The sequence below is a fragment of the Oncorhynchus nerka genome, linkage group LG27 (assembly GCF_034236695.1).
Source record: "Oncorhynchus nerka isolate Pitt River linkage group LG27, Oner_Uvic_2.0, whole genome shotgun sequence".
Classification (NCBI taxonomy): Eukaryota; Metazoa; Chordata; class Actinopteri; order Salmoniformes; family Salmonidae; genus Oncorhynchus; species Oncorhynchus nerka.
In genome coordinates, this window is record NC_088422.1 from 33,098,671 (window position 1) to 33,126,182 (window position 27,512).

Genomic DNA, 27,512 nt, shown 5'->3' on the forward strand with positions numbered 1-27,512 from the left:
GACAGTATAGAGTTACAGTAGAAAGGGATTGGTCAATAGGCTAGCTACTTGCTGAACCATGGAAAACCTGCTTCACCAGTTCTGATTAGTTGTTTAGATGATTATATGAAGACTAATCTCTTCAGTGGGTCATATGATGGAGTGTCGTCTGGCCCAGGAGTGTGAAGGTGAACGGAAAGGCTCTGGCGCAACAAACCGCCCTTGCGGTCTCTGCCTGGCCGGTTCCCCTCTTTCCACTGGGATTCTCTGACTCTAATCCTATTGCAGGGGCTGAGTCACTGGCTTACTGGTGCTCTTTCATGCCGTCCCTAGGAGGGGTGAGTCACTTGAGTGGGTAGAGTCACTGATGTGATCTTCCTGTCTGGGTTGGCGCCCCCCCTTGGGTTGTTCCGTGGCGGGGATCTTTGTGGACTATACTCGGCCTTGTCTCAGGATGGTAAGTTGGTGGTTGAAGATATCCCTCTAGTGGTGTGGGGGCTGTGCTTTGGCAAAGTGGGTGGGGTTATATCCTTCCTGTTTGGCCCTGTCCGGGGGTATCATCGGATGGGGCCACAGTGTCTCCTGACCCCTCCTGTCTCAGCCTCCAGTATTTATGCTGCAGTAGTTTGTGTCGGGGGGCTAGGGTCAGTTTGTTATAACTGGAGTACTTCTCCTGTCTTATCCGGTGTCCTGTGTGAATTTAAGTATGCTCTCTCTAATTCTCTCTTCCTCTCTCTCGGAGGACCTGAGCCCTAGGACCATGCCTCAGGACTACCTGGCATGATGACTCCTTGCTGTCCCCAGTCCACCTGGCCGTGCTGCTGCTCCAGTTTCAACTGTTCTGCCTGCAGCTATGGAATCCTGACCAGTTCACCGGATGTGCTACCTGTCCCAGACCTATTATTTGACCATGCTGGTCATTTATGAACATTTGAACATATTGGCCATGTTCTGTTATAATCTCCACCTGGCACAGCCAGAAGAGGACTGGCCACCCCTCATAGCCTGGTTCCTCTAGGTTTCTTCCTAGGTTTTGGCCTTTCCTAGCCAACGTGCTTCAACACCTGCATTGCTTGCTGTTTGGGGTTTTAGGCTGGGTTTCTGTACAGCACTTTGAGATATCAGCTGATGTACGAAGGGCTATATAAATACATTTGATTTGTTTCTGGTCAGAGCTTTCAAAATCACCTGTCCTTTTTCCAGAAAGAGGAGTCACTACATTACACGTATCAATGACACTGCCCATATGACTGTCTATATGACGACTGTCTCTTACACTCTCAATCTTCTTGACGTAGTTGTATGTGAGCAGATCGGCCTCCTGCAGGTCCTGCTCTGGGTCCAGGGGCTCACCCACCAGGCCCTTCCAGAAGGAGCCCAGCAGGTCCAGGGGCAGGGGCACGTCTGCTCGGATGGCGATGCCCAACAGCTGGCCAAAGAAGTGCAGCAGCTGCTCCTCCGCATAGCTGATCGGACAGGGCGTCAGAATATACTTCCCCTTTGGAACAAATCGGCACAAAAGCACCACAATCAAGTTAGACCCTTCTAGCCTATCAGTAAAGCTGTGATCATTGCCCATGCAGTGCTCAACTGGTTTGCAATCTAGACATGGTTCATACTCCTAGTATATACTGTGGCGAGCAGGATTAATACAAATGTACACAAACTATTTGGACATTATTTTCTCCCTGGTGTTAAAATGGTGCTGCAACCAGGGCATACTGAGGGAGAAGGCAGATTGGCGTGTCACTACAGTACCTTGTTGCGGTTGGCTGCTACACTGGGACAGGGGAGCAGCAGGGAGAGGGCAGAGCTCTGGAGTTCCTTACACACTTGCCATAAGAAATGACGGAAAGAGCCGCCTGGGGAGACACAGAGGTCAGGGATCAACAGACAATGTTTCACCTGCAGTCTGATCCAAGCGGACAAAGTTAGGGGAAGAAGGTTAATACTAACTGGTGCCGTGAACCTCCTCTCCAGTGAAGCGGATGTTGAAGGCATAGGTGGGGTCTCCTCCGCTGGCCAGCTTCACACACAGCTGGGACGAGGGCACACAGGCCAGCTGGCGTGCCGCCTGGCAGAAGTAGGTGTTCTCTGACGAAGGGATCTCTCCTGGAGAAGCACACACACCATCAACACACAAAGTAGAGGGCATAACGTGAATGAACGTAAAACAGGACTCTTGCACTATGAGCTCACCTCCTACAATCTCCAGGGGGTCCAGTGTGATCTCGGGGGCAGCGTGGTCTGCAGTCCGCTGTACTGTGGCGTTCAGCACCTGGTTCATCACTATCACTTTGGTATCATAGAACACCAATCCTGCATAGAGATAGGGTGGAGGTAGAATGGTGGAAGGTAAGCAAGCTTTAATCCAGTTCATATTAGATATTCAAGGTTTAAACAAACACGAAATTCAGAGATCCGACCCAAGACCAGAGCAGGTCCGGGTCATAAATTCAGAATTTTGTCTCGTATTTGGTCTGATATAATTACCATGAGCCTCGGGTATGTGCAAATCAAATTGATTTAACAACTGGACCCAATTGGCCCTGTACTCTGTTAATTTAGTGTTTGTGTGATGAGAACTGCCTTATTATCAGTGTCAGTCAATTGTAATTCAATAAAACATATAGCTTATGCCCAGCTGAAACTGGTTCCGGATGCTCACCTCATGTGTGCCTACTGCTGGGGGGGATAGAAAGAAGACTAAAAGGGGCCTTGGCCTAGGCTACTGTTGATTGCCAAGTGCTTTTTCATTGATGTAAAACCAAAAGTTAGAGAAGAAAGAGTAGAGTGAAAAGAAACCGACAAGGGGAATGTCCTCGGGGACGTTTTAATATTGTAGTGGACAAAGATGAGAAGAATATTGCTGCGGCCAAATGGACTGTGCACAACTCGCAATTCAGGTTTGATGCAATTTTCTACCTTTTATTTATTTTCTTATTTATTGTCAAATGTTTAGTCATTACTATCATCATCATCATTGTAAATCATTATTATTATAGGCCTATTTAATCATCTAAACCAGTTCTCTAAATAGCCTACGCAAAAAGTGTTTTGTTTCATTTTGCTGAGACATTTTCGTTGGCTAAATCATGTTCTGTCTTTTTAATTTTGAGCTTTGTATTTAGTTCAAGGTTAAAAGCAGGCTTGTTGTAAAATAAGTAGTAGTAGCCTATTGCTGTCATTTGTTAGGTAGGCCTACAGTAAGCAATCGCAGTTGTTGGTTATAGCCGCAATATAGGCCTAGCCTGTTAAAACTTTTTTGAAGGTTTTATTCTGTTGAGACATGTTGGCCAAATTAAGTTCCAGTTGTAATGTGTTTGCCGCAATATAATAGAATTACCAGTAGGCCCACTATGCTACTCGGATTCAAACCATGAAAAGGAAAAACCAAAAGATGCTAAACTTAATTGAATGCCACAATAAAATAACCTGTTCGTATTATATATAGTTAAGACACTTGGTGAAGGTTTGGTGTGCTATGGCTATCATTAGCCTTAGCTACTGCAGGCCTGTGAAGGCAATGCGTGCGCAACAGCACTCCAACTGACTCTGACAGTTTCCTTTAATCTAACAAGATAATGCTCTTTGGACCCCTTGACGTTTTCCATATTTTGTTAGGTTATAGCCTTATTCTAAAATGTACTAAATAGTTTTTTCCCCCTCATCAATCTACACAGAATACCCCATAATGACAAAGCAAAAACAGGTTTTTAGAAATATTTGCTAATTTACTACAATATTACACTTGCATAATTATTCAGACCTTTTACTGTTGAAGCACCTTTAGCAGCGATTACATCCTCAAGTCTTCTTGGGTATGTATGACACTAAACGCTTGGCACACCTGTCCCAAAACCACTCCTGGCTCGTGTTGGCTGTGAGCTTAGGGTCGTTGTCCTGTTGAAGGTGAAACTTCACCCCAGTCTGAGGCCCTGAGCGGTTTTCATTAAGAATCTCTGTACTTTGCTTCGTTCATCTTTTCCTCGATCCCGACTACTCTCCCAGTCCCAGCCGCTGAAAAACATCCCCACAGCATAATGCTGCCACCACCATGCTTCATGGTCAGAGTCTTTAGGTACCTTTTGGCAAACAAAAGCGGGCTTTCATGTGCCTTTTACTGAAGAGTGGCTTCCGTCTGGCGTACTGTACTCTACCATAAAGGCTTGAATGGCGGAGTGCTGCAGAGATTGTTGTCCTTCTGGAAGGTTCTCCCATCTCCACAGAGGAACGCTAGAGCTCTGCCAGAGTGACTATCGGGTTCTTGGTCACCTCTCTCAACAAGGTCCTTCTCCCTCGATTGCTCAGTTTGGCCGGGCGGCCAGCTTCAGGAAGAGTCTTTGTAGTTCTAAACTTCTTCTATTTAAGAATGATGGATGCCACTGTGTTCTTGAGGACCTTCAATGCTGCAGAAATGTTTTGGTACCCTTCCCCAGATCTGTGCCTCGACACAATCCTGTCTCGGAGTTCTACGGACAATTCCTTCGACCTCATGGCTTGGTTTTTGCTCTAACATGCACTGTCAACTGTGAGACCTTATATAGACAGGTGTGTGCGTTTCCGAATCATGTCATATCAATTGAAACAACTACAGGTGGACTCCAAGTTGTAGAAACATCAAGGATGATCAATGGAAACAGGATGCACCGGAGCTCAATTCCGAGTCTCATTGCAAAGGGTCTGAATACTTATGTAAATAAGGTATTTAATTTTTTGTATTTTTTTGCATACAATTGCAAAAAATAATTGAAACCTGTTTTCGCTTTGTCATTATGGGTTATTGTGTGTAGATTAACGAGGATTTTAATTTAAATTTATTCCATTTTAGAGTAAGTCTAACGTAACAAAAATGTGGAAAAACTCAAGGGGTCTAAATAGTTTCGGAAGGCACTGTATGTACAGCAGTAGTAGCATATCTGAAAAGTATAAAGAAATCTGTCGATGTCGGGAACATAGCGCTGGCATATCTCCATCTGTATTTCAGTCGCTCTAGGGCTATGCGTAAGCATGTCTCCCTTAACCCTTAGCCCCCGCGAAAATCTAACTAACATAAAAAATACCCATCAAAATCTGTCTGTTTAAGCTAGAGGTATGTTATTTTTTGCATGGGCCTGCGTCTCAATAAACCGCATCCACCGATATCGACCTTCCGCATCTGCGGTGAAAGGTGGCAGAGCAACTGTAGAGCGGTGTGTCAGACCTTGAGACATCTACGAAAATCGGTCTTCTCACAAAATCGCATGTAGCGTCCAAACAGTTTGGACTATTGAAAGTTTGGATTGAAAAACGAGACTCTCAAACACAATTGTATTCTCTAGGACGCCCACATGCCTCACAAGACTCGTCTGAAGGTCCCCAGTACCAGTTTAAAGTAATTATGGAAGTATATATGGAGATAGTTTAGAGTCTAAAATATGGGGATATTTCTCTTAGATATATGGCATACACATCAGAACAAACTTCCTTTAGATTTTGGGGGGGACTATCTGTTGTAGTTAATCTGTTATTCAATGTGTTTATGTTAGCTAATAGCAGTAATGCCAAATTCAATGTTTCATCCAATATTTGTTTTAAATATATATATTTTTTTTAGACCTTAGTGAGTCTTAAAATTCTAAATTAAATAGCTAAATAATCCTTGGTATGACCATCTTAAAACAATTCCATGTTCGCTTAGACCCCCCTCCCCCGGCTTAGACACTAGAGGGTTAATGCCCTGATGCATTTAGTGGTCAGATCTCTGACAGCTGAACAATGATTGTTTTAGGAAAAAAAACAATTAGACTAAAGTTTTTAATATGGTACACATCGAAACAAGTATTTTTTAAAGACAATTAACTATGGATATTTTGGCCAATATCATTTTTTTTTATTGATGGCGCTGGCAGCACCCAGTTGGAGGTTTCTTTCTCACACTTTTTCTACTCTCAGAGCCGAACAAGCACGGGTCTGTTTTCTGTGGTCCTTTTCGGAACATGTCGGACTGTCCTCGGGTCCATTTGGAACAGCTCTACATTTAACTTTATTTATTTATTTATGGGTATGGTGGGAAAGCTACGGATCCATTTTGGAACTTTTTGGACCCATGAAGACCTCTAGTTCATATGCCCCACCTAGACCCCCAGAGGCAGTCACAATGTAAAACGTTTTAAAGATTTATCAACAGGTCAATGCCCTGATACAAAACCAGTCCTTAATGACCCACATACAGAACACTGTGTGCCTTCGACCTGACAAAGCTGTGCTGAGAAGTTATTCTTATGTGTGTGTGTCACCTTTGGCCCCACAGAGCAGTGCTGCGATGCTGTTCTGGTAGGTGTGTGTTTGTCTCAGCTCCACCAGGGGCAGGAAGAAACTCTCCAGGGTGTTGTTGAGAGACTGCAGTAGAGCAAAGCGTAGACGCAAGCTCTCCACAGGCACATCTACACACACATCAGAGAGAAGGGAAATGTGAACACAGCAACACACATACCCACCCACCCACTAACCATGTAAACACACACACTCACAATCTCGTTTACTGACATTCGATACCATACAAACATGTAAACTGATGACGCAGTCTGTCAGTGAGTAGGTCACATACTGAGGAGACAGGCCACGTGTGGATCAGCGATGTCACTGGGGTCCAGGTAGGCCTCGTGGGGGTGCAGCCTGGCAGGTGTGATGGCCAGGTGACCACACAGCCTGTTGATGTACTGAACCAATGCTACGTCCATCTCCAGACTCCACCTCCTACAGGCCTTCTGGGCGTGACGCGTGTCTATACAAGTACACCTGAAAACAGAAGAGAAGGGGAACAGCCACTAGATATGAAAAGACCCTCTTCATACATATGTCTTAATCTTACCCCAGCTGACTTGGGGGGGGGGGGGGGGGTGTCACCAAGCTCACCTTTCAAAGTGGAGGTCGTAACCGCAGGCCAGAATGGCCCTCCACACGCTACGGATGTCCTGCTTGGCCCGGTCCACAGCAAACTTATGGAATCCCTCCAGAGTCAGGTACTTCTCCTCTGGGACTATGTCAGAGAGAGGGGCGAGGGAGGAGATAAGAAATATATAAATAAATGAATTTGCACATCTATATTATAACTTGAGGGAAATCTTAACATACCTTAAGGGAACATTTTGACATTCGCCATATGGTTAGTGAGAAAGTCCATATTGCAAATGTACGGTCCCTTACCAGACGTCCGAAAACGTTTGTAAAATTCGCGGACGGTGTCAGGCCGTGCCGGATCTACCGGGAAGTCAACAAACAAACTCTCGGACATTCGGTTTCCGTTTGATAAAATAATCAAGTTTTGGTCATTTTTCCGCTGTCCCGATAAATCCCACAAGAGGGCGAATGGAATCATATTGCAAATGTACAAAACATAACGAATCACGACGTGGCCTTATCTCCAAAACGGAAAAGACTTCAAAGACGAAACTTGGTGAGCGTAGGTTTGGCATAATGGGCAGTTGGCCCCGAACAAGATGGCGTCTAGGCCTCAACGTTTTTGAGTTATGGCCATTTTTCTGGGATTAAAGGTCCAAAATGAAAATAGAGCAATAATTTTTGGGGCATACCCCAATCTGGATATGAGTTTATTTATAGCTTCCTGTGCCAACCGGAAGTGCCTTAAATGGTGTCATAGTGGCTGTTTTGAAGGGTTAAAATGGTCAGACCTTTTCAAAGCTTCATATGTGTGATTAGGCAACCCCCCCATGAACTGTAAATCAGTCATGACTCCCATAAAATTTCTAAGAAAAACTAAATCACACACACACACAGCTTGGCAGGAGGGACCCATTGGGGTGCGTAGAGACAGACAGTGCCTGCAATAGTTACCTTTGTTCGAGCTAAAAAAGAACCGTCAGACCTAGAGTTCTGAAACCTGTTCTAGACCTCAGGTCGATAGTGCGTGGTGAGTTAGGTGGCTCTAGAAGGTTCTCGGACCGAGAAACAGCCTCGTACATTTGCAATGACTTCAATTCATTTGGACCATTACGAAAATGACGACATTTAGAAAAGTCTCAGAGACGCAAGACTAGGTGCATTGAAACCGGCTCGGCCCATAGAGACGGACCCCAATGTTTCTGTCCGATAGCTCATTCAAGGACCCCGTAGCAAGGCATGGAAAAAAGTGGATTTTCAGTGGATTTTCTCCAATTAGGATCTTGCTCGGGCACCGAATGACCTATCGAGCTGAAACTCTGGATTTGGGGTCGCCTCACATAGTCCTACACATAATGTCCGAACTGGACCCGCAGCTAGAACGTAACTATGTGTTTTACATTTTTATTATGTTTTAAACTGAAGGCGCTGTGAATTATGGGCCTGCTCTGAAATATGTGATAGTTGGCTTCTAAATGAGTTGGAAAAAGTGGGTTTGGTGTCAATTGGTATCAGTTTGGTATCAGAGTGACATCTAATTGACTGATGGACGGTGACTTGCTGGTGACTCTTGTCCATTTGCAATATGTTTAAACAGTGAGTTACCATCACCAAAGTGACATTCTGAAATCAACCCTAACGAGCGATGGAGAGGAACCAGAATCACTGCCCAGCCATCCCGAGTTCATCAGGCCAGTCAATTTTGCATTTCTGCAGGATTTTTGAGCATGACAAATTCGTGATGGTACATGCCCATTGAAACATATTGCAAATGCACGTGCGCTTGCAATATGACTCAACAGTGAAAAAAACATCACCAAATGGACATGATGAAATCAACACAACGAGTGATGGAAAGGAACAACTATCACTGCCCGGCCATCCTGTGTTCATCAGGCCAGTCAATTTTGCATTTCTGCAGGATTTTTGAGCACGTCAAATTTCTTATAGCATTTGGCCAAAGAAAAAGTGACTTTTGACTTCCTATGAAATCATATTGCAAATGGACAAAACATATGCCTTATGCACAAGTTTTTAAAAAATTGAAAGAATTTCGAAAAACAGTCCAGAAAGCACTTTAAGGGGATGATAAGTTTTTGATTTTTTTTCTCACTTTTTCAAAATGTTGCTTTTGGATGTTGAGACTTGTGTTGCATTTGCAATATGAAAAACCACGGTGGAGCGCGCTCGCCACCTGTTGGATTTTTAAAGTGTTACACCTGGCATTTGCCATATGGCATTTGCAATCAACTTTGAACGAAACAACGCCGAATTGAGTGGTATTGGACACCGTGTATATGGTTTGTCCAGTGCCAATGACTTCACATTCATTTTTGTCCATTTCAGGGGGGTGTTCCCTTAATTGTTGAGGATAGGGGGCAGTATTTTCACTTTAGATGAATTGCTTGCCCATAGTGAACTGCATCCTACACTGTCCTAGATTGCTAATATATGCATATTAGTATCACTATTGGATAGAAAACACTCTGAAGTTTCTAAAACTGTTTGAATTATGTATGCGAGTATAACAGAACTCATAGGGCAGGCAATCTTCCAAACAAGAAGTGAAATTCTGAATGTGGGTCAAATTTGACGTCATCGCCCCTTCCTTTCCAAACAAGATATGGATCTGGTAGCACTTCCTACGCCTTCCATTAGATGTCCTCATTCAGTAGAACTTGGAATGGAGCTTCTGGTGTGAACTTTGACCGAATGGGAGGGGAAATAGTCACGGTCTTGGCAGAATGCAATTCCCCTGTGGCGCATTTCTCTGTGGGTGCCACCGTCGTTCCATTTGGCTGCAGATGAAAACGTCCGGTTGGAACGTTATTGGGTATATATGAAAATAACATCCTGAAGATTGATTCTCTACTTAGTTTGACCAGTTTATTCAACCTGGAATATATATTTTTCAAGTTTTCGTGCGAGTTGTCCTGGACCAGCGTCAGCTTTTGGGCACGTGAGCTGAAAGTGCTAGCAAATGCCGCTAATTGGAGACTAGTATTGGACATTATGGAACAAAACAACAATTTATTGTGGAACTAGGACTCCTTGCACTGTATTTTGATGAAAGATCATCAAAGGTAAGGGAATATTTATGATGTAATTTCCTTATTTCTTTTGACTCCAACATGGCGGAGAAATACTTTTACGTCTGAGCGCTGTCTCAGATTATTGCATGGTAGGCTTTTTTGTAACGTTTAAAAAAAATCTGACACAGCGGTTGCATTAAGAACTAGTTAGTGTATCTTTAATTATATGTAGAACATGCATCTTTAGTCAAAGTTTATGATGAGTATTTCTGTTATCTGGCGTAGCTTTCTATAATTCCTCCGGATATTTTGGAGGCATTTCTGAACATGGCGTCAATGTAAACCGAGATTTGTGGATATAAATATGCATATTATCGAACAAAACATAAATGTATTGTGTAACATGTCATATGAGTGTCATCTGATGAAGATTTTCAAAAGGTTAGTGATTCATTTTATCTCGAATCCTGCTTTTGTGACTATCTTTGACTGGAATAAAATGGCTGTGTTTTTCCTTTGATTTGGTGGTGGTCTAACAAATATATGTTGCGTTTTCGCTGTAAAACATTTTAAAAATCGGACATGATGGGTAGATGAACAAGATGTTTATCTTTCATTTGCTGTATTGGACCTGTGAAAGTTAAATATTTCTAAAGAATATTTTTGAATTCCCTGCGCCACCTTTTCAGCTGAATGGGGGGGGTGGAGTTCCCCTTGGGGATCGCCTTGCCATAACAGGTTTTAATCAACTCAAGTGAGAGATACATGTAGGTAACATGAGAGGGAACAGAGCGTCAGTACCTTCAGGCTTCTTGGCAGGAGATTTCTCTGTGTCCTTCTCATCAGGCCTGGATTTCTCAGGGGACTTGGGCTTCAGTACACTCTTCTCACTCAGTGCAGTCCTGATAGAGACATGGAAAGAAGTCAGGGACAGAGGCCAATGGAAAATGTCTAAATGAGTACTGACAAATGTCATGGATGACATGGCAGCATACTGAATGAATCTTGATATGATGATTATGCATAATAAGCCAACTTTAATCACTCTCCATTTTCCTTCTGTAAGTGGATGAAGAAACCACAGGGTATAGTCTTTATTGCAATTCTGTGTTCCTAAATATGAGAAGTTAATTTGAAAAACTCGCTATTTAAGTAACACATTTGAGCGTGGGAAGCGTTGAGAAAAGCATCTTAGGGGGAGTATAATTATTGAAACCCATTACTTTCTGCAATTACAAAGCCTCTAATTTAAAAGTGTGGGTGGAAACTATTTAGGAAAATGGCTTTCAGGGTGGCATTGTGTGTGTGGCGAGGGCTAAAATTCACCTGACGCTGTTGAGCACAGACTTCTCCTTGCTGGGTGGTTTGGTGATGGGTCTCTTGGTGCTCACCACCTTGACTGCGTGCTGTTCCTTACCCACCTTGCTGTATTTGTTCTTGTTGGGCTTGGTGGTGCCATATTTACGCAGAATCTGTGGAACATAAAGCAATGCTCAGACAAACATGGCTGCAGATGCATATAGATGTGAGTATGTGTGTAATCATGTGGATGAGGCAGGGTCAATTAAGCATATAATATCTATATTTCAAGTTTGTGTGTTCAAGCACTCTCATGGGTGGTGTACCAACCTGCGTCAGTTGGTCCTCCAGCACCTTCTTAGGTGGCCGTATGTGAGTGAAGAAGACATGGAGGAGGTTTCCAGGGGTCTGGGAGTTGATCTGCTCCTTGCTCAGGTAGATGTCTGACACTTTGACAGGCTTGGCTGGCGTGAGGCTCAGCATCTGCTCTGAGTGGACACAACTCTTATAGATGTCCGTCAGTAGGTCTCGCGCACTTGGCACCAACTTGTCCCCTGGTAACACAGGAGGAGAAAAGATGATGACCACTTTAATCGGTATTGGTAGAGTACAGGTGGTTAAACATAGGTAGAGAGTATACTACTAACAACCTCTGAGAGACTTGTCCAGGAAGTAGTCCTCGAGGGCGGAGCTACCCTGTGTGTCAAACAGGCTTTGGTTGACACTGGAGGCTGTGAGGATCTCCTCATTAGTCAGCTCCATCAGCTCCTCCTCACCCTCCAGGGTGGATAAGCCAATTAAATCACTGCTGTTGAAGAGGCTAGCACGGATCTTCTCCACTTTGGCCCGGGCGCGAACCTACATTCAGCATATGCACAACAGAAGGACATGCAAGTCTGTCTCCATCAAAGCTCAAAAAAAGAAACTATAAACAATATATTGCATTTTCAGTGTAAAATGCACTTGCGACCCACCTCTATGACGGCATAGCCCTTAATGGGCCGGGCCAAGATGGCGTTGTTGTCCAGAGAGGTGACTGTGTACATGGAGCCCCCGTCTGAAACAGAGGCTGTTTCTGCACTGTCCAAAGGCTCCCCCAGGCTGCCCAGACTGCCCAGGCTCCCTGTGCTGCACAGGGAGATATCTAGGCTCTCCTGGCTGGACACCGTGTGGGGATCAAGTGGACCCTGCTGTGGGGAGGGGACAGCCGATGCTGCAGCCGCTGGGGTGAGAGGTGGGGCAGTCAGCAGCTCCTGGTCCACAGAGAGTTCACTGGCAGTGCGGGAAACGCCCCCCTGCAAGGAGCTGCAGATGGAGGTCTGGCTCGTGGAGGCCGAGGCTGAGACACTCATGGCTGGAGTCACGCTGCTGGAGCTGTCTGGGCTCTCGTTGCTCGGGAAGGGACGCTCAGGCCCGGGGGCTGCTTTGCCATCCAGAGGGGTGGACACCCCAGCTCCTGCCTTGGACTTTTTGGGCTCGTCCTCCTGCAGGGGGATGAAGATTTCATCCTTGAAGAGCCCCCCATGGGCGTTGCAGGCCCTGCGGATAGCGCTGCGCACCACAGCCTCCTCCAGGTGGGTGGGGATGCCAGAGAGAACCAGCAGACGGCTGTGAGAGGTAGGTCCCACCAGGGCCTGGCAGGCGTCAGTCACAGCATCATTTGTCACACTCAGCCCCTGGGGGTCCTTGTTGGCCAGGTGACGCAGGATCATGAGCAGGGTGAGGCCACGGTGGAACCACAGCATGTCCTCAGGTTTACTACCGGCCATGTTGAGCAGGGCGCTGTCGCTCTCTGACAGGCGAGCCCCTCCAGCAGAACCCCTCTTCCCTGAGGCCGCCGCCACTGCTGCTGCACGCTCTCGCTTCATCTTCACCTTCTTACGCTTAGAGAGCAGGCTGGGGCTCTGGGGGGTCTGGCCTGGGGAGGAGGAGGAGGATGAGGAGGAGTCGCTGAGGTTAGGGGCACTGGTGGATGACAGAGCTCCCACTCCTGAGCACCCCACATTGAGGGGGAGGGTGACCTCAGCTACAGCCAGGCACACCTCCATCAGGGCGTGGAAGTAGGTGGAGAACCTGCTCTGCTCGGCCCCCAAGGCTAGGACACCACCACCAGAGGAGCACCCTGCTCCGGCCCCTGCAGCCACCCAGCCCTGGGTCTCCCGGTCGTACAGCTTGCGGAGCTCCGTCTGCAGGGCCATGAGCACGGCCAGGCAGGGGTTGAGCAGCAGGGCGATGGAGCTGGACAGGCCTGCAGGGCTCTTACGCTGCTCCAGGTGATGAATCTTACGGAAGTGCTCAGCCAGCAGGTGGAAGGAGAGTTCCTTGATGCAGGGTGCCAGATCTGTGGTCCACAGCAGCCCACCTAAAACACCACAGACAGGGAGAGGGGTAAATTAAACTATTTGAAAATGGAGACCAACCTGTTGTCAAGCACAAAACAGGATGCAAAATTAGTCACAACAAGGGTTATGGAAATAATGAGGGTTATGGAAATAAATGTGCAGACATGTTGGACACCTAAAGCCATGGATGTAGACATTTCAAAGAGAAGAGATTTTCTGGAAGTGTAGCACTTACCCAGCAGCTCCACTACCTGCAGCAGCACAGAGGAGGGCACAGTGTCTAACTCCTCCTCAGAGCACTCATTGCTCTCTCCTAGCTTCCACGTCAGCAGCTGCTCAGCAAACGCCATGGCCAGGGGGAACTCCAGTGGCAGGGAGTGCAGCACCAGCACCGCACCAGGAGGGGGCGACACCCCTGAGAGACAGAGAGAGACGGTAAAACAACCTATTAGAAATACATGGTAATCATGTGAAACAGAAAGAAACCATAAGAACCAGGGCTGTGACGATCATGGAATTTTGGGTCGTGATTGTCATGGAAATGGCCACGGTTATTGTCATCATTTTGTTGCTTGTAATACATCTTTGAAAATGAGCTACGACACACCTAATGAACACAACACAGCTTTGGTGACACCCCAGTTTAAAAAACAAATAGTCTTGACCTTTTGCAACCTTTGGAAATCAAGCTTCTCCTCCCAGCCATGCCGTTCTGCTCGTAAAATTATGACCCACTTTACCCACTTAATGTAAAAATGTAAAACTGCTATTGGGTAAACAATATCTACTTGAATAAGGAGTTGAATCCCCCTTCGCCTAAAATTGATGTATTAAGATGATTATGTTCCCGGTTATTGTCCATAATTGTCTGTTACACGGTTACGCAATAATTGTGCCAGCCCTAATTAGAACATAGACAAGCTGAAAGAAGCTAATACTGTAAGCCAGGACTAAGGGAGATCAAGCACTTACCCAGTTTGATGTGCACTTTGTCGGTGGGGATGATGACAGTGGGGTATTGGTTGGTGGTGGGAGGGGGGGTGAGGCCTGTGTTGGAGGGCGAGGCATCCAGAGGGTAGCACACCGCCTCCATTAAATTGAGCTGGCCGTTCCTGCGCACCTTGTGACCCAGGCCATAAACCATGACCCGTGCCCATGGGGCTTTGTACAGGGAGGAGCTAGTGTGGGGGGGGTGGGGGGGGTAGAGAGGCAGAAAATGGGTCACTGTAAGGCATCTAGGGGCATCAAGGTTAATGGGTTTAACTTAGAACAAAGGTCATTGTGTTAAATTAGCTCACTCTTTACGACAGCCTAGTTGGGTCTCTTTGCAGGAGACGATCACGAAGGCAGCACCCGGGAAGTTGACATCCATGCTGACCTTTGATTCTGATACTGGGAAGTCCTCTGAGATGAACTGCTCTGGTGCATTCTACACAACGGAACAAGGGAAACCAAGATTAACTACGTTAAAAGCAAAATATCTTCGTCCCTGGGGAAACATACATTGAGCCACAGAATCGGGAGCTAACCTGTAGGAAGCAGCAGATCTGCTTGGTGAGCTCCAGCAGGCTCTCCTCCCCCTGGTGCAGGGCGCGGGTGATGGCCACGGTGAGCCACTCCCTGATGGGCTGTGCGTTGCCCTGGTAGAACAGGTCTGTGGGAGAGCAGCTCTGGCCCTGCAGGTTGTGGAGTAGAGACTGGGCCAGCAGGATGGAGCTGGAGCTGATGGTGCCATCTGCAGGACAAAGAGAACAACATAGCACACAGATCATGGAAAGAGCTCCTCCAAATCACAACATACACTTAAAAATATATTTCAGTGTAGACCTTCTTATTCCATTCATTGCTCTAACTTTATTCTATTTAAACCATTATTTTCTGTGGATTATCATCTCATCTGGAGAAAGCCCACTTACCAGGCAGAGGCGGAGCCAGAAGTTGATTGGACAACAGCTGCATGTGCTCCAGGGTGATGTCTCGAACGGCTGGGATATGGAAGAGGCGGGTGAAGGTGTGGGGGCTCTTGGGGGCAAAGATGTTAAGTAGAGCCATGCGACAGTAGAGCCTAGCCAGGGCACTCTCACAGCGCAGAAGCTCCCTGAAACACAGCAGGCCACGGAGGACGATTTATAGTTCTTAGCCGTGTTATTTCAGGATGTGTGTAGGAGTGTAAGTGTTAGCGTGTTACCTGTGGATCTGGATGTTACTGCTGTCTAGATTGACAAGGCCATTGGCAGCAGTACGGCGGGATCCAACAGGGGGGCGCTCCAGCATCTCAATGGGATACCAGTACCTCACCAGCACCCCCTCACTGCGCAGGTACGTCTCTACTTGCACCAGCTCATTCACCTGGACATACACACAGTAGAATGAGAGAGATCATTGACACACTGTCAAAAGAGACAAAGCTCAACTTCTCATCGCTTTGTTTCTATGAACTGTGAAGTTCAGCTGTTCTACACTCACAGAGTCCACGTCCAGAACCACTCCGTGCAGGCCGAAGGTTTTCAACATGCCTCGGATGGCAAACTTGGGCAGGGCTGTTCCACCTGTGGTGCTGTTGGTGTTGTTGCTGTCTGGAGAGCGGATGACCACGGTCAAACCTGAGAAGAGGACACATATGTAAGGCAAAGCCGGGTAACACTAGAGCATATCAGTGTACATAATGATAATGTTTAGACATCTATATTGCTAAAAATAAAATAGTGCTCTTTGTGGACCTGAGTGGCGCAGCAGTCTAAGGCACTGCATCTCAGTGCTTGAGGCGTCACTACAGACACCCTGGTTCGATTCCAGGCTGTATCACAACCGGACGTGATAGGGAGTCCCTTAAGGCAGCGCACAATTTGCCCAGCGTAGTCCGGGTTTGGCCGGTGTAGGCCGTCATTGTAAATAAGAATATGTCTTAACTGACTTGCCTAGTTAAATAAAGGTTGAATAAAAAAACATGTTTAAACCAGCTATCGGGAAAATTCCTGTGTTTACTAATGTATTTAAAGTAAGGGTCAAAGATAATGTTACATAAAGGCAGGGGTTTTTCTGCCATTGAAATCCTTGGGCGGGCCGCCTACGTCATTCTAAGAACAAACCGTGCAAACAGTTTTTTTTTTTTTTACTATTTCAGTGTAAACTTAAACAAGATATAAATTATGTAGAAAAGATAAATGGACCTATATATATTATTTTATAATAAAATATTTGAGAACTAAGAATCACTAAATAAAAGCTAGACAAATCAGGGAAAATGTCAAATTCCCAAAACAAGGAATTTAACAGTATTGACTTTGTTATTAAATTTGAGCAATAAAAAAACCCACTGCATTAGCCATCTCAAAATGCATAGAATTGCAGCTTTAAAACTGCCACATTTTCTCTGCGCTCCATGGAAAAGTGTAAAACTGCAGGAAAATTGTCTTAAAAATGAAAATAATTCTCTACATCTCCAAGATGAGGGCCTCTAAAATGTTCTCTAAAATTCACCCGCCGTACCACGCCCCCTGCCACGCCCGCCACCTAAGTCACTTTTTGATCCAGAAGAAAAACTGAAATGATTCAATAACTAAGGCCTCTAGCATTGCGTTGGGTGCAAGTGCAGGGGACCTTTGCGGACTTTGTCGATGGTGAACTTGTTGGCCTCCTCCTTGATGTCCTCGATGGTGGGGAGGTAGAGGTCCCGGGGGATGCCCCCGTTCTCTTCATACAGGAACTCCACTGTCTGCCGGGCTATGTCAACCATGCCTGCAAAACATTTACAATAAAAACACCACAAAAAAACGTCAAAAAACATTTCACTTTGTTTTAAAAAGGTCAAACAGTGGAGTCAATAGGGACTTGCTCTTTAAAATGGAGCTACATGGTTTCCCACCTCTTTCACCACCTAGTTTTCAGTGAATGTCCCAAACATTTCCCACGTTTTGTTGTTTTACAGCCTGAATTTATTGTGATACTGGCCGACACAAGTTGAACAAATTAATACAAAATGAAAAAGCTGAAATCTCTTGAGTCACGAAGTATTCAACCCCTCTGTTATGGCACGCTTAAATAAGTTCAGTAGTAAAAATGTGCTTAACAAGTTACATAATAAGTTGCATGGACTCACCATGTGTGCAATAAGTGTTTAACATGATTTATGATTTACTACCTCCTCTCTGTACCCCACACATACAAATAATTGTAAGGTCCCGCAGTCGAGCAGGAAATTTCAAACACAGATTCAACAACAAAGACCAGGGAGGTTTTCTAATGTCTCGAAAAAGGGCTGCACCTATTTTTTAATATATTTTTTTTTACCTTTATTTAACTAGGCAAGTCAGTTAAGAGCACATTCTTATTTTCAATGACGGCCTAGGAACGGTGGGTTAACTGCCTGTTCAGGGGCAGAACGACAGATTTGTAACTTATCAGCTCGGGGATATGAACTTGCAACCTTTCGGTTACTAGTCCAATGCTACCCTGCCGCCCCTATTGGTAGAAGAGGTAAAAATAAGCAGACATTGAATGTCCCTTTGAGCATGGTGAAGTTATTACACTACGGATGGTGCATCAATACACCCAGTCACTACAAAGATACAGAAGTCCTTCTTAACTCAGTTGACGGAGAGGAAGGAAACCGAGCAGGGATTTCACCATGAGGCCACATGACAGGGCAAGGACTAGGGAGTTTTTTATTTTTATAAAAAGAAACAGAATAGAGCTGACCACAGGCAAAACCCTAGAGGAAATCAAATTCACCTTTCAGCAGGGCAATAACCTAAAAACACAAGTCCAAATATACATTGGAGTTGCTTACCAAGACAAGATTGAATGTTCCTGAGTGACCTACTTACAGTTTTGATTAAAATCGTCTTGAAAATCCATGGCAAGACTTGAAAATGGCTGTCTAGCAATGATCAACAACCAACTTGACAGAGCTTGAATAATAAAAAATAAAATAAAATGGTACAATCTTGTGTAGAAAGCTCTTAAGAGACAAATCCAGAAAGACTGCCAAAGGTGATTCTAACATGTATCGACTCAGGGGTGTGAATACTTATGAAAATGAGATATTTTGTTTTCAATAAATCTGCAAAGATGTAAAAATAAATATATGTTTTCACTTTGTCATTATGGGGTATTGTGTGTAGATGGGTGAGGGAAAAAAAATATTATTATCACCCAGCTGCAGCGCTCCCTTGATCTGGTCCAGACCAGACTTCCTCTCTGCCTCGTTGCGAAAGCGTCGGCGGATGGTGGGGAACACCTTTGTCTCCCAGGACTTCACCAACAGGGCATAGTGGTCCTCCTGGGAGGGGGTGGACAGCAGTACATTCATGCCCACTGAAAAATCTGGATACCAAAAAGATAAGCAAATATGGTATTTGACTTTCAACTCACCCTTGGGACATCGTCATCATCTTCGTCATCACTCTCGTCATCAGCAATAGGCGGGGGGTGTGCGTCAGGCCCTGAGGTGACCAGGTTCTCGTAACTCAGTTCCACCTTGTAATGGCACGATGAGTCACTGTTGTACTCTGTCCCGACAGGGGAGGACAAACAACAAAGCCAGTTCTTACAAACGCTACCAACTGGGACGCACACATACACACAGACCAGACAGTGAGGAGGGTGAGGGTTAGCTGTAGTGGGGTTTACCAAACAGCAAACATAACAGAGGACTGAAATAACACCAGGTTAAGTAAAACAATATATTTTAGGTGACCGGATGAGACCAGAACATCAAGCACACCAAACCAGGTCAAAGGTTTAAACTAAGACACATTCGTTTGGTGCAGGAAGGGGGAAGGTGATAGGAACATACGTTGCTGGGCAACTGCTACTGCGGCGATCCGACATGGGGGTCCGTGGGAGCCAGAGTCAGATGCCACACTAGCACCCGCATCATTGTCGCTGTCAGATGCCATGGCGAAGGGGAGGGCCTCAAAGTTAGCGCTGATTTCTTCTGCCAAGTCAACACAGAGGTCAGCAGCGTTGCGGTGTGCTTGGCCCTCTGCGTACGCAAATGCCCGGCAACCGAAGTTGGCACGAATCTTTGTGTTCTAAACAAAATACAACACAAACCATGACAAACATAAGCTGCATTCATTGGACTTTAAATCTTACTTGACATGTCCAGGCATAAAGGCTCACCTTTTTCTGAATGTGCACCAGAGGCCACATGCCCCCTGCTACGTCCTCGAGGAAGGGGCTGAGGCGCTGGCCACAGTAGGTGAAGTAGACCCGCCCTTTAGGGGCCTGGCCGGGGGGTGGAGGGGTGCCCTCTGAGCGCTCCCAGCCAATGCCCGCAACATCCCCTATAGGCAGGAAGAGAATGTTCACCATCCAAGATACATTGAGTTCAAAATCAGATGTTTCACCAATATCTGTTAAATATGCAATACACATTGGTTGGTATAAGTGTAAAAAATAAATAAATAAAAAAGTAAAATGAATGACAGGAAAAATAGGAGGTAGGTGATATTATGAAATTAGATAAAAAGGACTGTTTCCTATCTCACCAGGAAGTAGGGCCACGTCCAGCCTCACACTCTTCCACTGCAGCAGACTCGAGCCATTATAGTGCACAGCCCTACCATTACTGAAAGGGTGAAAAACCGAGACAGAGGTAGGATGAAACAGAAAGGAAAGAGAGAAAGGTCAGCACTCAGTCAGAGACAAGGCAGTGGGAAACCTCTGAGATTACAGCTATAAAATCCATATGAACACATACTTGTGAAAGAGGCAGGTGCCAACAGGGTTGGTCCACGCTCCGTCTCTCTTCTCTGCTTCTGTGGCAAAGCCGAAAGACGCAATAGGACCACTGTCATCTTCTGAGTCTCCATAGGAGGCTATCTCTATCTCCCAGTAAAAGGAAGGCGCCTACAGGAAAAAGAGGGAGAGGAATTTTAAGACTCCAAATTAGTCAGCCTGCTTCATAAGCACGCAAAACTGAATTTTCATTCATATAAAACCCAGTGCCATTCCCAAGACATCCAGTTAGCGTAGCAGTGCCCACCTGAACAGGAACAGGTGAGGTGGCATAGATGAAGGTTCCCCTGGGCAGGCCTCCTCCAGCACTGGGGTCGGCCAGGAAGGTGACGGAGGTGAGACGGGATGAGAATACGCAGGCACGCACTGGAGGGAACCCCCTAGATGGACACCACGTCATCTCCTTGGGCTAGGGAGAGGTACAGAGCGGAACAGAGAGAGTTAGGAGACTGGCCCTACAAATCTCAATCGGAATCCCTTCATCAATCAAAAATTCCTAATACGGTTTTATGTCCGTTATTAAAATCAGTAGATAAATTAGTTGGAAGGCTACAGTGACACCCACCTGGCGCCTGTCTGTCTGGAGGGGAGGGGGTGGCGGGCAAGCGCAGTCTCGGTACAGCATCCTCACTCGCTCACACTGTGCTTCAACCATGCCGAGACGCTCCCCTGCACAACACAGACGCACTGTTACACACAGCAGCCCTACTTCCTTCCACACAATCAATACTACTGTCATATAGGAAAGTAAATCATGCTGCATTGCAGAAGTGGTCTCGTAATTGAGCACTATGCTACTGGGTGGTCACTCACCAGGACTGCACTCCTGGGCCACTAGGTTGAGCACCTCCACAGCAGCAGGACACTGCTGAATGAACTCCTCACAGAACGAGCTGTCCTCCAGGAGCTGGGCCATCACCAGACATGCCCTGGAACACACACATTTAACCCTCAATATTAACTAAACAAAACAAATATACAGTGCCGTCAGGAAAGTACTTTTTACACATTTTGTTACATTTCAGCCTTATTCTAAAATGGATTAAATAAAACATTTTCCTCAGCAATCTACATACAATAGCCCTTAATGATGAAGCAAAAACAGGTTAAGAAATTTTGCAAATGTATTAAAAATAAAAAATAGAAATGCCACATTTACATAAGTATTCAGACCCTTTGCTATGAGACTCAGGTGCATCCTGTTGCTATTGACCATCCTTGAAAAGTTTCTACAACTTGGAGTCCACCTGTGGAAATTCAATTGATTGGACATGATTTGGAAAGGCACATACCTGTCTATATAATGTCCCACAGTTGACAGTGCATGTCAGAGCAAAAACCAAGCCATGAGGTCCAAGGAACAGTCCGTAGAGCTCAGAGACAGGATTGTGTCGAGGCACAGATCTGGGGAAGGGTACCAAAAATGTCTGCAGCATTGAAGGTCCCAAAGAACACAGTGGCATCCATCACCCTCAAATGGAAGAAGTTTGGAACCACCAAGACTCTTCCTGGAGCTGGCCCGCCCGACCAAACTGAGCAATCGGGGGAGAAGGGCCTTGGTGAGGGAGGTGACCAAGAACCCGATGGTCACTCTGATAAAGCTCCAGAGTTCCTCTGTGGAGATGGGAGAACCTTCCAGAAGGACAACCATCTCTGCAGCACTCCACCAATCAGGCCTTTATGGTAGAGTGGCTTGATGGAAGCCACTCCTCAGTAAAAGGCACATGACAGCCCTCTTGGAGTTTGCCAAAAGGCAGCCAAAAACTCTCAGTTCATGAGAAACAAGATTCTCTGGTCTGATGAAACCAAGATTGAACTCTTTGACCTGAATGCCAAGTGTCCCGTCTGGAGGAACCCTGTCACCATCCCTACGGTGAAGCATGGTGGTGGCAGTATCATGTTATAGGGATGTTTTTCAGCGGCAGGGACTGGGAGACTAGACAGGAACGAGGCAAAGATGAACGGAGCAAAGTACAGAGAGATCCTTGCATGAAAACCTGTGCTCAGGACCTCAGACTGGGGCAATGGTTCACCTTCCAACAGGACAACGACCCTAAGCCCACAATCCACTCCTGCATTGTCTTGGCTTCGGGACAAGCCAGAGCCCAGATTGAACTCAATTGAGCAGCTCTGGAGAGATTTGAAAATAGCTGTGCAGCAACACTCCACATTCAACCTGACAGAGCTTGAGGATCTGCAGAGAAGAATGGGAGAAACTCCCCAAATACAGGTGTGCCAACCTTGTAGTATCATCCCCAAGAAAACTCAATGCTGTAATTGCTGCCAAAGGTGCTTCAACAAAGTACTGAGTATAGGGTCTGAATACTAATTTAAGTTTTTTTTTATAAATTAGCAAATATTTCTAAAAACCTGTTTTTGCTTTGTCATTATGGGGTATTGTGTGTAGATTGATGAGGGGGGAAAAAATATTTAATAAATTTTAGAAGGCTGTAACGTAACAAAATGTGGAAAAAGTCAAGGGGTCTGAATACTTTCCGAAGGCACTGTATGAAACACAGGTGCAGAGTAGGGCTGTTGAGGTGACCGTATTACCAGCAGTCATGAGTCATGACCGCAGCAAAATTCCACGTGACTATTGAGTCACGGTAACCTCCTCTTATGCACTCAGGACATGCGTTGGTCGTAGCCTACCCAACTCGCTAATGACCATCAGGTCGCTAATGGCCTGGTACTCAAGGCTCTATCGGAAAACATGGTCATTTTGGATGTTGTTTCAATGCCTAAGAAAGAAATTGACCGTGCTTTTTAAGTTGATGATTCATTCAAAACACCAATTTGCACATCTCTATCTATATACAGTACCAGTCAAAAGTAGACACACCTATTCATTCCAGGGTTTTACTTTATTTTTTACTATTTTCTACATTGTAGAATAATAGTGAAGACATCAAAACTATGAAATAACATATGGAATCATGTAGTAAGAAAGTGTTAAATCAAAATATGTTATATTAGCCTTGATGACAGCTTGCAAACTCTTGGCATTCTCTTAACCAGCTTCATGAGGTAGTCACATGGAATGCATTTCAATTAACAGGTGTGCCTTGTTAAAAGTTAATTTGTGGAATTTCTTTCCTTTTTAATGCGTTTGATCCAATCAGTTGTGCTGTGACAAGGTAGGGGTGGTATAAAGAAGAGAGCCCTATTTGTTAAAAGACCAAGTCCATATTATGGCAAGAACAGCTCAAATAAGCAAAGAGAAACGACAGTCCATCATCACTTTAAGACATGAAGGTCAGTGAATCCGGAAAATTTCAAGAACATTGAAAGTTTCTTCATGTGCAGTCGCAAAAACCATCAAGTGCTATGATGAAGCTGGCTCTCACGAGGACCGCCACAGGAAAGGAAGACCCCGAGTTACCTTTTTTTAACTGCATTGTTGTTCAGGGGCTTGGAAGCATTTCACTATTGTAGTCGGCGCATGTGACTAATAAAATGTTATTTGATTTTGATTTGATGCAAAGAAAACTACTAAAGGACACCAATAAGAAGAAGAGACTTGTTTGGCCAAGAAACACGAGCAATGGACATTAGACCGTGGAAATCTGTCCTTTCATCTGATGAGTCCAAATTTGAGATTTTGGGTTCCAAACGCCGTGTCTTTGTGAGACGCAGAGTAGGTGAACGGATGATCTCTACATGTGTGGTTCCCACCGTGAAGCATGGAGGAGGTGCGATGGTGCTTTGCTGGTGACACTGTCAGTGATTTATTTAGAATTCCAGGCACACTTAACCAGCATGGTTACCACAGCATTCAGCAGCGATACGCCATCCCATCTGGTTTGCGCTTAGTGGGTCTATCATTTGTTTTTCAACAGGACAATGACCCAAAACACCTCCTAGCTGTGTAAGGGCTATTTGACTAAGGAGAGTGAAGGAATGCTGCATCAGATGACCTGGCCTCCACAATCACACAATCTCATCCCAACAACTGCTGTAGAAACTTCTTCAAGACTGTTAGAAAAGCATTCCAGGTAACTACCTCATGAAGCTGGTTGAGAGAATGCAAAGAGTGTGAAAAGCTGTGAAGGCAAAGGGTGGTTACTTTGTATCTCAAATATATTTTGATTTGTTCAACACTTTTTTTGGTTACTACAGGATTCCATATATGTGTTATTTAACATTCTAAGGTTTGTCAACTAAAGTTGACAAATAACTCTAAATCTAGTGTATTGGACCAGTTTCAAATTATGTATTTTACGCACAACATAACCACTTCATATGTGCACCTGCTCCGGAATGGGAAAAATATCCTTTCTAAGTTCAATTATATTGTTCTTACTATAAAATCATATAATATTAAATAAAGGCACAGAACTCATAGGCATGTTTTGTCTGCTAAATGAACAAGCAAGCATACAGCATGGTGCATAGCCAGATAACACACAGTTGGCCAACTCATATTCTGTTCATTCTTCATATCATAATGTTTCTTTAGACCTGCCTAAAATAAATAATGGATTTATTGTGATGTGTATATTATTAAATTGATTTAGACTTTTTTAAAATTAAGATGTTCCAAACGCGCCTTCAGCGGCTTGTATGCTGCTTGTATGCTGCTTGTATGCTGCTTGTATGCTGCATACATGCGCGGAGGCCTGGAAAAGCAAAACGTGTTTACGTTAATTAACGGTCAATTACCATGAGACCGGCACTCTTTTGCACGACAATAACCGGCAAAATGTCACGACCGCCACAGCCCTAGTGCAGACACACACTTTTCGGAGCAGAAAAACATTATGACCAAGATAATGTCCTCGATAGTGATTTACCTGGTCCTGATTTCAGCCAACAGGCGAACAGCAGCCATAACAGGACTGGAGCCATCTCCTGAGGCGGGGAGGGAGGAGTGGATGGACAGACTGCCCTCCTGTGGCAGAAGCATGGACTGTACCGCCTGCACCACCTTCTCTGTGATGGACAGCTTGTAGAGGGGCATCGCCTGGGAGAGAGAGAGGGGAAGGGGAGAGGGACAGGGATGAGAAGAGAACATTAAATTAGCCTACTAGCGAACATTAAAGCACTTTCATCATTTCAGTCAAGTTACGTTATGTGTGTCTGACTTCCCTCACCCTCCCTGTTCTTACCTCAGAGCGGGGAGTGCAGAGGCGGGAGATGGGCACCGTCAGGATGTCTGAGGCCTTGCAGGCCTTCCTGTACTCGCAGGAAGGGAACCTCACCGTGGCAATGCCCTCCTGCTCGTTGATGGACATGACCACACCCACGCTGCCCAGCACTCCTTTACCCACCACCTGAGGGAGCAGAGGGACCATGATGAGAAACATGCACTGACCAATCACTGCTATAGCTCTTCCTGCCCACAGCACTGTTGGCCTGGTATAGTGTTGTAGGTACCCAGCATGTTAATTTCACCACAGAGACAGGTACAATGCATGTTGCTATGGGTGTACTGATAAGTCTTCTAATGGATCTATCAACTTGTGCTCCTCTCCTAACCAACCTGGACCTCTGAGCCAATCTTGATGGTCTCCTTGAAGCCTCCAAGGGCGCAGAGTGCCGCCACAGCCTGCCTGCCGATGGCCTGGAGTTTAGCCAGCTTCCTGCCGCTGCTGCTACCGTTCTCCAGGATGCTCTCAGCATACTTCCCCAGCTGTGGGATGAACATCAGTGCTCTGGACAGCACCTGGCACAGTCATCAGTAGTGGTAAGTCCATGTGTTATCACTATGATCTTCATATACAGTATATTCTTAGAATTACATGGCTCTAGCATCTGCAAGTAGACCTTAGAATGGCTGCAGCTGCCTCTAAAACCTACGCATTCTAATGGTGCTTTACCTTCTCTGCAGTGCTGGTCCAGATCTGGGCGGTGTTGGACTCAGGAGCTGTGAGCAGGCTGTGCAACAGGGCGATGACCTCAGCAGCCATACTGTTGGCCACATGTCCACTGATGAAGGGCCTGATCGGGTCGGACCTGAACAGTGGAGGGAGAGAGGAGAACCGTTCTCCGCTCTGGTTAACTAGAACTAGTGTAGCAGATTCAATTCCACTGGTATTACGGTTATACAAAAGTAATAATATAAATCTTGCACAGCTTGAGTGTCACACCAACCTGGCCAGTTCAGAGTTCCTGTCCCGACACACAGCGGTCTGAGCGCTCTTCTTCTTGTCCCCCGTGGTGACTCCTCCAGCAGCCTCTGGGACCAGAGCCTCCACAGGCGGGCCCACGCTCACTATCAGCCCAGACTGGGCCCACTTATTGGCCTTCCTCAGGGCGGCAGCAGCCTCCTCTGTGATCACCTCACAGCTACCACTCTGGTGAGGTGAATGAGAGGAATGGGGAAGGAGCAGATCAGCCAGGAATAAATGTTATTATTCTTGAACATATGCCTTGACTAGGTTTAATTCTTCACTATTCTTCTTTCACTTGGTGACACCTCAATGACTTTTGCAGCCACATGAAAACTTTAAAAACAGGCCTGACCTTGGTCATGTCTCTATCCATCTTCACCACCTTCTCCATGTTGGCTCCAGTTCCAAGGCGGAACGGCCGGCCTTCTGAGCTGCTGCAGGCCAACAGGGAGGAAAAACACAGGTGTCAGAGAGACTGCATGGATGGTTTGGCACACATGAAGTTAAAAGGTCTCAGGAGGTATTACGATGAGTCTTACCTGAGCAGTGGCTGTAGAACCTCATGAGAGGACTGGTCCTCCCGCTTGTGGATAAAGATGGACAGTTTGCCATCCACAGCCTCGCCCTCCTCCCCAGCGTCCTTATCTGACTTCAGGGTTCCCTTGGGGCTGGAGCGGCTCAGGCTGGTGTCTGGTTCTGAGGAGCTGGGGGACAGCAGGGTCTGGCAGCCTGGTGAGGGACACGGTGTTAGAGACAGCAGTATAACAGAAGCCAGATATCTCATGACCAAAATGATCAAAATGTCCTACCTGGTACTACATAGTCAGCCAGCTTGGCCAGCAGCAGAGCTGCGATACGCGAGGCGGGGTCGGTGGCGTCCTGCTGCTCAGCATCTAGGGTGTTGATGGAGTAGCTCCAGGCGGGCAGCGCCACGTTGCCACAGTCCTCTACACTCATCAGGGGCAGGGCAGCGCGGCACAGCTGCAAGATGATCAGCACCAGCTTGGGAGACGGCCGCTGGTCCAGCAGCAGAGACAGGAGCTTGGACACACAGGCTGGCTGGCTCAGGATAGCCTTCCCTATGTGGCTCCTGGAGGAACGCCAGACAATCATAGAAAATT

The 27,512-nt window shown here is 45.9% G+C and overlaps 1 protein-coding gene across 2 annotated transcripts in view; it reads right to left on the minus strand.

Annotated features, from left to right (window-relative positions):
- The window catches only part of LOC115111617 (probable E3 ubiquitin-protein ligase HECTD4), a 68,130-nt gene that overhangs the window by 5,594 nt on the left and 35,024 nt on the right, over nt 1–27,512 (minus strand). For both annotated transcript variants that reach the window (XM_029637863.2, XM_029637862.2), the window contains exons 35-71: nt 27,201–27,481; nt 26,931–27,120; nt 26,744–26,825; nt 26,372–26,574; nt 26,098–26,233; nt 25,761–25,943; nt 25,387–25,551; nt 25,072–25,241; nt 21,092–21,207; nt 20,844–20,947; nt 20,526–20,687; nt 20,241–20,389; nt 20,029–20,108; nt 19,661–19,824; nt 19,332–19,569; nt 18,908–19,044; nt 18,689–18,815; nt 17,135–17,272; nt 16,001–16,137; nt 15,723–15,883; nt 15,451–15,632; nt 15,064–15,269; nt 14,833–14,963; nt 14,507–14,712; nt 13,770–13,949; nt 12,167–13,554; nt 11,843–12,050; nt 11,523–11,746; nt 11,220–11,365; nt 10,695–10,795; nt 6,877–7,000; nt 6,569–6,759; nt 6,258–6,404; nt 2,179–2,298; nt 1,936–2,091; nt 1,738–1,841; nt 1,256–1,477 (exon numbers count right to left, since the gene is read on the minus strand). In XM_029637863.2, the coding sequence (XP_029493723.2) occupies nt 1,256–1,477; nt 1,738–1,841; nt 1,936–2,091; nt 2,179–2,298; nt 6,258–6,404; nt 6,569–6,759; nt 6,877–7,000; nt 10,695–10,795; nt 11,220–11,365; nt 11,523–11,746; nt 11,843–12,050; nt 12,167–13,554; nt 13,770–13,949; nt 14,507–14,712; nt 14,833–14,963; nt 15,064–15,269; nt 15,451–15,632; nt 15,723–15,883; nt 16,001–16,137; nt 17,135–17,272; nt 18,689–18,815; nt 18,908–19,044; nt 19,332–19,569; nt 19,661–19,824; nt 20,029–20,108; nt 20,241–20,389; nt 20,526–20,687; nt 20,844–20,947; nt 21,092–21,207; nt 25,072–25,241; nt 25,387–25,551; nt 25,761–25,943; nt 26,098–26,233; nt 26,372–26,574; nt 26,744–26,825; nt 26,931–27,120; nt 27,201–27,481 (7,159 nt within the window). The remainder of the gene's footprint in view (nt 1–1,255; nt 1,478–1,737; nt 1,842–1,935; nt 2,092–2,178; nt 2,299–6,257; nt 6,405–6,568; nt 6,760–6,876; nt 7,001–10,694; nt 10,796–11,219; nt 11,366–11,522; nt 11,747–11,842; nt 12,051–12,166; nt 13,555–13,769; nt 13,950–14,506; nt 14,713–14,832; nt 14,964–15,063; nt 15,270–15,450; nt 15,633–15,722; nt 15,884–16,000; nt 16,138–17,134; nt 17,273–18,688; nt 18,816–18,907; nt 19,045–19,331; nt 19,570–19,660; nt 19,825–20,028; nt 20,109–20,240; nt 20,390–20,525; nt 20,688–20,843; nt 20,948–21,091; nt 21,208–25,071; nt 25,242–25,386; nt 25,552–25,760; nt 25,944–26,097; nt 26,234–26,371; nt 26,575–26,743; nt 26,826–26,930; nt 27,121–27,200; nt 27,482–27,512) is intronic.